At 47.9% G+C, this 10,754-nt stretch overlaps 1 protein-coding gene and 1 non-coding gene across 8 annotated transcripts in view; one reads left to right on the top strand and one right to left on the bottom strand.

Annotated features, from left to right (window-relative positions):
- The window catches only part of ST3GAL4 (ST3 beta-galactoside alpha-2,3-sialyltransferase 4), a 74,177-nt gene that overhangs the window by 785 nt on the left and 62,638 nt on the right, over positions 1-10,754 (top strand). For all 7 annotated transcript variants that reach the window (XM_073807997.1, XM_033861819.2, XM_033861818.2 and 4 more), the window contains exon 2: positions 840-1,014. In XM_073807997.1, coding sequence (XP_073664098.1) covers positions 840-1,014 — 175 coding nt within the window. The remainder of the gene's footprint in view (positions 1-839; positions 1,015-10,754) is intronic.
- On the bottom strand, positions 9,408-9,480 carry TRNAK-UUU (transfer RNA lysine (anticodon UUU)). Its single transcript has one exon. It is a non-coding gene; the product is annotated as a tRNA-Lys (tRNA).

Here is a 10,754-nt window from a genome sequence, read left to right as displayed (position 1 = left end):
TCAGGAGAGCCGAGTATCTTCAGGTAGGCAGACACCGCTGCCTCTAATGCCACGTGCTCAGCTTTCCAGCAGGGGCTGAGGAGAGACTGGAGACCACCTCAAGAACTAGTGAGGACGCTGGCCAAGGGTTCTCCAGAACTCCTGGCAGGAGCTCTCACTTTTGAGAGCATCAGGGGGACCTGGCCGAGGCTTCCGCCGAGGCTTCCATGCCTCTCTGTGTCTCTCTCTTTTTTTTTGGCGGTGCTGGATCCTAGTTCCCAGACCAGGGATTGAACCCACGCCCCCTGCATTGGAAGCGTGGAGTCTTAACCACTGGACTGACAGGGAAGTCCCTGCAACTTGTTTTTTACAAGGTTCTGTCTGGTTCTCTCACCCCTACCTGTCTTCAGTCTGCAGCACCTGCTGAAGATTTTAGCCATGAGAACCTTCGACCTAGAAGCCTGTTGGGATACCCAGATTCTAGTTTCTGTTTCAACATTGACTATTCGTGTGACTTTGGGCAAGCAGTCTTCTCTGGACCTCAGTTTCTTCGTCTGTAAAATGGGGAGAATTTGACAGAGGCCTTGTGAGCCTAAAATAGAAGACAGCTGAGAAGCTTTGCATCGTTTAGAAGGAGGATGTGAGAGCTGCCACAAGGATTTGGGCTGATGAGATGCCTTCTCTGGGAGAAGAAACATGGGCGCCATCGGCTAGACTTCCCCAGAGGGAAGACTGCAGGGAAGGAAATCCCAGGTGCTGGGATTGCAGAGGCCCTGGGAGCTTTTACATCTTTTACCTTTGCTCTCCAGGCCTCACCTGTGCTTCTGCCCCTGGGCCCACTGATGGTGTCTCACCCACAGGTTAATGAGGCTTCTGGAGATGGGGACGGAGAGGATGCCATTGTGATCCTGGAGAAGACACCATTTCAGGTGGACCACGTTGCCCAGCTCCTGAAGGGCAGCCCTGAGCTCCAGCTGCAGTTCTCCAATGATATCTACAGCACCTATCACCTGTTCCCTCCAAGGCAACTGAGTGGTGAGCACGTGGGGTGGAGGTGGCTGCCTGTGGGGAGAGTGGGATGGTGGGGAATTAGGGGGCGTGGTGACCACTCCACAACTGATCTGCATATTCTGGTGCAGTGGTTCCCTATGGAGGAAGGAGCAATCTCTGAAGACATTTTTGGCTGTCAGATCTGGGGAGGTGGGGTGCTGCTGGTACCTAGAAGGTGGAGACCAGAGATGCTGCCAAATATCCTACAAAACACAGGCTGGGCCTCCACAACAAAGAAATGGCAACGGTGCCGAGGCTGAGAAACCCAGTTCTGGTGTGATGTGCTTTGGGGTGAGAGTGTGATTCATAGGATGGAACGGTTTCATCTACTAATTGAGTAATAATGATTGTCAGCACTTATTAAACCCTTACTGTTGTGCTAGCCACCATTCTAAGTACTCTACATGTGTCATTGTACTTAGTCTTCAAAATAGCCCTATCGTGATAGGACTTTACAGGTGAGGAAAATGCGATGTGGGAAGGTTAATGCTGTGTGTCTAAGATCACACAGCAAAAAGGTGGCAGAGAAACTGAGATCTTTTTAGTCGACTGAGGACTTGCTCACCACGCGGCTGTGGAATGAGCCGTGTGCTGGGTGCTGCAAGATCAGTTAGTTCCCTGAAGGAACTCACTTTCTAGGGGGGAGACAGTGTGATTGACGAAGGACTTGAGAAGGGCAGGGGTTTGTGGGTTAAAAGGCAGTGATTTGGTTTTGATTGCAAGTATTTTTTTAATTTATGAAGAAGTGGAAGAAGAAGATTCCGTGCCTAAAGCCAGACGCGATGTGAGCTTTTCTCCTTTAGACGGTTAGATTCAGGAGGCAGCTTCGTGGGAAGCATGAGGCAGCCTGGTTGACCTTGAAGGTTCCTTCCAACCAGGAAATTCTGGAATGTGCTTTGCAGCCCAGGACAGTTTTATAATATCCTTCTGTCTTTATTTGTCCTCCAACATTTAAGAACAGTTTGGCTTTACGGATATCCTGCCACAGTCTTTTGGATAGACTTAGTCTTTTCTGCACCCCCGAGAAAGGGTTCTCTTGTTGTCCTTCGGAAATATATGTGAATGCTTAATGTGAGACAAGCAAACTTTTCACGGCTGGAAGCAAAAGAGCCCGGTCCTTTGTTGAAAGAGGGCCAGATTGATCGGTTCCCGTTGACGGAAATGGACGGCTGTATTTGCTTTCTCAGGCGCTGACATTTAAGCAGACATAGTCGTCAACACAGCGTGACGAAGCATGACAGTAGCCAAACACTGTAGTCAAACATGACGTGGGGCAGCCCCCAAACTACAGGCTCTGGGACCGTTATTCTGCTGCACCCCTTGCCCTTGCCTTACCCTTTTCTCTGTCCACCCTCCCCACCCTCATCCAAAATTCAGAAGGTTTTGCTCCACAGAGCAACCTTGTAGAACTCCCTTTCATATTATTTTTTTCAGCACATGTACTTCTGTGGTGCTGCACACAGTGGGTGGTGGCTACTGCCCCGTCTTTCTATTTTTGTCATTTTTTCCCAGGATAAGCGCTGAAAGAGGCAGTGGATTATCAAGATGACAGGTGTTCGTCCCCATTCAGCCCCGAAGATGTCTGCACCTCTTCCCCAGTGCTGTACACTCCTACCTGGGAGCCTCAGGTTTTAGCTCACCTTTTCCAGGGCTCACTGTCTTTTTACACAAACAGTGCATTATATTCTTATTTTTCCTACTGAAACTAGGCATGGCAACTTGGAAGTCATAACAGCCTGGCTCAGGGCTCCACCGTCATCCCTCTCTCATCTCTCTGTGCCTCCTGTCCCTGGATGACATACCAGATCAGGGATTGGCAGACCTTTTCCGTCAAGGACCAGAGATAAATATATTAGGCTTTGTGAGCTACTAGTGGTCTCTGCCACATATTCTTTTCTTTTTTAACCTTTTTAAAAATAAAAGTACTGCTCTTATCTTGCTGGATGTAGGAAAACAGGCCATAGGCTGGATTTGACCTTCTGGCCATAGTTTGTCAACTTCTGTTCCAGATTTTTCCCACTCACAGTGTGGTCTGTGGACCAATAACATTGGTATCGCCTGACAGCTTGTTAGAAATGCAGACTCTCAGAGCCCGCTCCAGACCGCAGAATCAGAATATGCATTTTAGCAAAAACCCCAGGTGAGTCACATGCACACGAAACTCGTTGAGAGGTCCTGGTCTTTGAACACATCTGTGGGTGGTGTTCACATTTATTTCTCCATCTCTGACCTCTCCCAGAACCCCAGGCTCATACTGAAATAAACACTGACTTGACATCTCCATTTGGCGGTCTCGTAAGTACCTCAGAGGTAAAATGTGGGAACTGATGCGCTGTCTTTGGAAGCACTTAGCACCTATTAAATTGTAGCCACTGTAACTGTTCTGATGTGCTGGGCCCTGTGCTGGGTGCTGGAGCTTCAGAGATGAATGAGAGGTCATCTCTGCCCGCTCAGTCTTGTTTTGGGGAGGGGGCACCCCACAAGCTACTGTGAAAAGGGGGAAGTAAACCTCTCAGGGTTGGGTCACTGCCCGGATGTAGGGAACAGCGGTCCTTGGACGTTGGAGCCGTGTCAGACTCATTTCCAGGCCCCAGCAGCCAGGCCTGCATCAGGTGTTCAGTAAATGACCCCTGAAGAATGAACCCACAGACCAGCCCACCTCTCTTTTGTTTCCTGTGGGCCAAGCATTCCACAGCCACGAGGTGGCAGCACGGCCAGGGTATTCCTTTGGCCTTGGTCCTCAGGCTTCTCGGCCCCGCCTCTCCAGTCCCAGTCACCAGCTCATTTCTCAGCTGGCTGCTCTGAGGACTTCTTCTGGTATTTCTCTGTTCTTTGGCAGACTTCTTCTCTTCTAGCCTGAGGTTTTGCTGTCTCCTCACTCACCCCTTCCAAGTTCTCAGCCGACCACAAAAGGCTGTTCAGCGAGGCCCTCATGGCCCCCCTACCCCGTTGACCTAATAGAGCACAGGCGTCGAAGTCCGACCCAGCCAAGCGCTAACACTTACTGGTGCTGTTTCGTAGTTTTCATATATAGTGCAGGGGTCAAGGGGTCCGCCCTCCCCCGGCTGGGATCCTGGCTTTGCCATTTACCAATTGTGAGAACTTGAGTGTCTGTATTCAACCAACAGATTAGGGAATGCCTGCTGCCAGGTACACACAGGCGAGGGCATCAGACGTTACCTCCTTTGGAGTCGTAGTGGGGAAGTCAGACAGCAACAAGGAGACACATCGACACGGCCGTGAACAGGAGAGGGGCTGCTCGGGCTGGGGACCAGGGCTCTGTGGACACGACCCCCAAGCTGAGGCCTGAAGGATGGAAAGGAACCAGCTGTGCAAAGAGCTGGTGAGAGGGGCGGGGAGAATGCCCCAGGCTGAGGCTGCAGCACGTGTTCTGGGGGAGGAAAGAGAAACAGAGCAGCGGGAGGCTGGTGGGTGGTTGGTGACCGAGCTGTGTGGCCCAGATGAAGCCGAGGAAGTAGCTGCAGTTATTTCCTTGTTAAATTAGGTTAGTAACTGAACCTACGTCAGGATGGTTATGAAATAAATGAGACAAGAAAGGGTGTTTTAAGATTTTTTAGCCTCTATCCACAGTGAGAGATATATAGTTTACATTGTGACCCAGTGCAGAGAGATAAATATATGTGAATATAAGGTACAGAAAGAATTCACAAAACAGTACTTACCCTTAGTTTACGGGACACGCTCTAGTATTCTCATCTTCCTTCCAGTCTTCTCTGTTTCCTTTTGTTTAGATGCTGGTCCTAACCTCCTAAATTAATTTCTTCACCCCTGTCATGGGTTATGACCCACTGGGATGAGGTATCTGAAGCACTCAGCACAGTGGCGTACGGTGTGGACTCAGAAGTGTTAGTCATCTTTTGTTGTTGTTTTTCCACCTTTAAAATTATATGAGCCTTAAATGGAACAATATATGTAACAGAGGGAAACACGCCTGGCCCTGACCACGGTCCGGTTTCCTTTGTTCCCCCTGTAGCCATGTGGCAAATGTGAGCACCGTGTGGGCCAGATGGCAGGGCAGAGCCCGGCCCCCTCCTGCTCCGGCTCTCACGCTTTCACGCCCTGTGGCCCATCAATGGAGCCCTTTCATTGAGAACTCTGTTCTCTTACCTGGGAAGAAGGGGGCAGATAGTAGGGAGAGGGGTGTGACTCAGAAATCCGGACTGCCTCTGAAAAGGCCATTGTTTTCCCTGCTGTTAGAGCAGGGGTGGGGAATCTCAGGTTCAGAGCAGAAGGCTTCTGTGTGTGAGTGAGGCCGGGCCAGGGAGCAGAGGGACCCCTGGGAATCCCATCTTCTCGTGGTTGCAGGGAACTCCCAGAACTCTAGCTATCTAGCTACAGGCCCGGTATTCTGTACAGAGGCAAACCCTGGGGCTCTGGAGGAGGGGCATTTTAAAAGGCCAGCCACTCTCATTAGAGTCTTCCTGGCAGCATAGAAAAAACTAGAAATAGTCCAGATAACAGCTAACAATAAGAGTAAGTAAGTAAATCCTGCACTGGACTACTTCTCCACCCAGCTACACACGTCAGGAAGGAAGGCTCTACACGCACAGAGCCGGAAAAGCAAGACATAAAATACTCACTTCCTCGATTCCGATTAGATCACGTTGAAAAACAAGCAGAACTAAACAATACACTGCTTGGGGATGCATTCATGCCTCATAAAACTAGGAAGACAAAAAGAGAAATGATTAACCCCCAGTTCAGCAAAGTGATTATCCCTGGCGGGGCAGGGCCGAGACTTCAGGTAATATTTGTTTCTTGGGCTGTGTGCTCCATGCATGGATGTTCTTTTATTTTAGGTCTTTAAACAGTATATATTTTCTATTCATGTACATATGTGTGTGTATGTAAAATGTGTGTGTGTGTATATATACATATATATGTGTGGTATACACACACACACACACATTTAATATTTACAGTATATCTCCCAATTAAAAGTTAAGAAAAACTGGCAAGTCCTTGGAAGAACTAAGAATATTCCCCAGGTGCATTGCAGGGCTCTGCCCTCATTCTCAAGTTTGGTTTCTAGTCACTGTTGCTGCAAGTAAAAGTGTTTGATTAAGGCTTCCTGCCTTCCTCTGGGTCTGGGGCACTAGCAGACTTTTGTTTCTGTTCTGCCTTCTGTGGACAAGGGAGCCCCGTGCTGTGCGGTGCCCACTCGGGTCAGTGCCAGCGGGCAGAAGAGGGTGGCATGTGGCCTCCTCCAACGACTGGAGGACAGGGCCGGTACCAGGCTCCGTGGCTCCGTTTCGGCACAGACTGGCACAGGCCTCTCACCCCGTGCCCTCGGGTGTCCTCCGCAGCCCTCCCGGCACAGCTGAGCTGAAGGACAAGTGCAGTTTGAACCGTGACCAGCAGGGGAAGCCTTGCCAGACAGGTCTCGGCCAGGACAGCACCAGAGCAGGGTGGGGAAGGGCGCCAGCGTCACCCAACACGAGAAGTACCTCAGGCTCAGGGCCACATCACGGAATTGCTCTGAGACTCAGTTTCTCTGAATGAGAAATGAGGAATCGAGTAGCCGACTAGCCTACCTCAGGGGGCTTCGGTATCCGATGAGGTCATAAAATCATCATTTCTCAGCTCTGAATGGGATGCAGAGGTCAGTCATCAGAATTGCTTGAGGAGCTTTCTTGAATACAGAGTCTGGACCTACTGACTAAGAATGTCTGGGGTGGGCTGGGGCATTTATCAAAGTCGTGCAGTCACACGGTCAAGTAGAGACAGGCTCTGGCCTGTCTGGCCCACCCTGGTTCTGCCTTCTAGAAGTAACTACCATTAAGACAATTTCTGGGGTTAGTGCTTCTGGTGACTTCTTCTAGACACTTAACTGGGTAATATGCTTATGCAGCTCTTTCTTGATTTATCGATTTTGACATTATCAATTTCCCACAGTGGAGGATGAAAGTCTTAGCTCCTTTACATTTTCCTCACCCTCCCTCCCTCCCTCCTCCTCCCAATTTTTGATGTTTATATTATTATTACCAGGGTTTTTTTCTTAACTGCCTTTGGAATCCTAAATATATTGAAATCTTTAGTCCTTATTCCATGTACTATAGGTTGTATCACTGTGCTGGGGGAGAGTATCGGTGAGAAGCCTCCGGCCTTCCCTTCCCAGCACCTCTTCTGTCCTTTGCTGTCCCCCAGCTTCTCTGTCAGCTGTACTGTACTTGTATTTCACAGCTCCCAGGCAGCCCTGAGATCACGAGGGCAAACCACTTACAACCATTCTGTACCCGGACAGCCATTCTGTTTTTCACATTCAGTACAGTATTCAATTACGTGAGATAGCGACACTTTATTATAAAATAGGCTTTGTGTTAGATGGTGGTGCCCAGCTGTAGGCTAACGTTAGTGTTCTGAGCGCGTTCGGGGTAGGCTAGACTGAGGTATGGTGTAGGTTAGGTGTAGTAAATGCATTTTCGACTTACGATGGGTTTATCTGCATGTAACCTCATCATAAGGTGAGGAGAACCTGTACTCTGTTTTTGAAATTACCTAGTCATTTACTTTAATAATTTGTTATGTATTTCCTTCCTTCCTTCCGGAAACACTTCCAAAATGCTCTTCTCTTTTCGCTCCGATCTGGAGAGCGGATTCTTAAGGCATGCCTTGAGCTCCCAACAGACTTCCCTTCCACAGCTGCTTTCCTGGGTTAGATCCACTGTCTTCTGGATGCTGCGTCTTTTTCTTTCTTGTTTTACTCTTGTTTAGCTGAAGTACATTCTTAAGTACTTCCTCAGAAAGAATAAATGAGAGGAAAACTTTGAATCTTTTGTTTTGCCCTCACTTTTTTTTTTTTTGGCCGCACCACGTGGCTTGTGGGATCTTAGTTCCCCAACCAGGGGTTGAACCGAGGCCCTTGGCAGTGAGAGTGTGGAGTCCTAACCAGTGAACCACCAGGGAAGTCCCTGCCCTCACTTTTAATTTATGATTTGACTGAATACAGAATTTAAATTTATTTCTCCTCCCAATATTAAAGGCATTGATCTCTTAAATAAAGCATTGTTGCTAATAAGATATCCAATGCCAGTTTAATTGTCATTTCTCTGTAGCTAACTTCGCTTTTTGTTGTCATTTGTTTGCTCTGTTAGTTTCCTTCTCTGGAAGCATATAAGATGTCTTCTATCTTTAGTGTAGTGGGGTTTTGTAATGCTGTGTCTAGGTTGGATTTTTTTTTTTTCATTCACTCTGCTGGGTACTTTTGGACCCTTTCAATTTAAAGTCTTATGTTAGCCTTTCACTCTGAATATTTTTTCTATTATTTCTTTGATAATTTCCTTCTCTCTGTTTCCTTTATTTCCTCTTACTGGAAATCCTATTAGTTGTTAGACTTCCTATATTGGTCTTGAAACAGGAGGGAAGGGGGCAGGGCACAGCCTTTGAAAGAATGATATAGCCCGAGGACATGACATAAACTGATTAGAACCAAATGGTCCAAGATGGCAGACAAGTCAACTTCCACTAGACCTTGAGCCTCAGTATACACTCACTGTAACACATCAGCAAGCTAAATGACACACCCACAGGCGCCATGACAGTTCCAAGGATCCATAAGGATCAAAAAGTGGGCGGTGGCCCCATTCCTGGAAATCCCCGCCCCTTCCCTAAATAGCTGGAATACTCCTCCCACTCATTAGCCTATGAAATCACCCACCCCTATAAAAACTGACAGCCCCACACCCTGGTGCCTTTCTCACCTTCTGAGATGGCCCACACTCTGTCTGTGGAGTGTGTTTCTCTCTAAATAAATCCACTTCTTACCTATCACTTTGTCTCTTACTGAATTCTTTCTGTGATGAGACATCACGAACCTGAGCTTCCTTAAGTCCTGAAAGCAGGTGTGTGATCTCAGTTCGAAGACCGTGGGTTTTGGCTGGGTTTGAGTCCCGGCCACGTGGGTTCAAGTCCCAATCTGAGGTGCACGGTTTCAGTCCCATGTGCTGTTTCTGTTCTCTTCCTTTTCCCATCTGTCTTTTCTTTCTGTAGACTGGTAGATGGTCTTGACGTTGTTCTCCAGACCTCCTAGAGAAGGTTTTCATTTGGGAGCCACCATTTTAATTTTCTTTCTTCTGGTCCTCCGATTATTTCATTTTCATAGCGTGTTGCTCTTGCTTCACAGAGGCCAAAACTGGGTTGACTTTCTCTGACACACTAATTAGAATTGTTTTAAAAATTATCTCCTGACCCTTAAATGATCCTATTTCCTCTGGGATCTGGTTCTGGTTGTTTATTTTGGTCATTCTTTTTTTCCCTCAGCTGTTTTTCCCTCAGTGTCTGGTGAATGTTAGTTCATTTGTATTTATTTTATTAAAAAAATGTTTTTTGGCCGTACCATGTGGCTTGTGGGATCTTAGTTCCCCGACCAGGAATCGAACCTGGGCCCTCCGCAGCAAAAGCACAGAGTCCTAACCACTGGACCGCCAGGGAGTTCCTGCTTCATTTGTATTTAAAAATGAAGAACTAGGCTGATAGTCTAGTGAGCTGATAGGTAGGTCTGTTTCCACAATAGGCCCCTGTTGGGTGGGTAGCTGCCCAGTGCTGTGCAGACGGGGAGTGGGGCTCGTCGGCCGTCTGGCCTTGCCTGAGTGTGCAGTTTGAGCAGTTTGTGCTCCGGAGCCTGCATGCTCTCTTGTCCACCATGGCTCATGGGCCAGATCTGGCCTGCTTCCTTTTGTATGGCCCATGAGATAAGAATGGTTTTTACATTTTTCAAGAGTTGTTTAAAAAAAAAAAAGAAAAGAAAACTAAGAAGAGTTTTCCTACCCCTGCTCCAGCCCAAGGGTTAATATCTTTGGAGCACATTCCTGTTTTCATCTGCGTTAAGTGCCTGCCCCTAGGATGAAGGTAGGCAATGGATGGAGCCAGTTGGTACAGCTCTTCTCTAGAGGGGGCCTTTAGTTGGTCCCAGTCTCCAGCATCGTTTCCCATCCTGTCCTCTGTCCCTGCTTGTTTAGAGCCCACATCCTCTTCTGGTTCCTGTGGTGCCATTGTGTGGCTTTTTGAAACGGCCTGAGAGTCACTATTAAATAGGAGAAGGGGACCTTCCACATATGTCTCAATATGCTGGGTGGGGCTCTGTAGGTGTAGGGAGCTTAGGCCATAGAGAAGTTACCCCATTGAGACCGTGGCCAGATGGAGCCAGTGTTGGTGAGCTGAGACAGACACCTCGTTTCTCCCAGACTCCCTTGCACAGAGCGAGTCCTAGGTGCTCATGCACAGTGGGTGGGGTGTCAGACATGGCCAGATCCATGAGATATTGAAACCTGTGTCCCTCTGACCTAGCGTTTCTACTTCTAGGTGTCTGACTTAGACAGTCACTCATGCACGTCACAAAGAGGGGCCAGAATGTCCGCTGCAGCATCATTTGTGATAGAAAAAATGAAAAATAAAACCAAAACCAACCTAAGTGACCCTGTGTGTGTGAAGGGTTAATAGGCATGGTGCGTACACGCAGCCTAGGCTACAACGCAATTGTTACAAAGGAGGGAGGAGGTCTGTATGGACTGTCATGGGAGATCTCTGAGGTCACAGATAACCCCTAAAGACTCATCCCTCTTGTGCTTAAAAAATAGGCTTCTATGTACATGTGTTCATGTATATGTAAATTCATTCAAGAAAAGACTGGAATAATGAGCACCGAACTATTATTGGTGTTTATGCCAATGAAAAGGATTAGGGGTTAGACTTCTGAATTATTTGAG

This window comes from Tursiops truncatus, chromosome 8 (assembly GCF_011762595.2).
Source record: "Tursiops truncatus isolate mTurTru1 chromosome 8, mTurTru1.mat.Y, whole genome shotgun sequence".
Classification (NCBI taxonomy): Eukaryota; Metazoa; Chordata; class Mammalia; order Artiodactyla; family Delphinidae; genus Tursiops; species Tursiops truncatus.
Note: the sequence above shows the minus strand (reverse complement) of the source record. Positions and strands in the feature narration are given on the sequence as shown.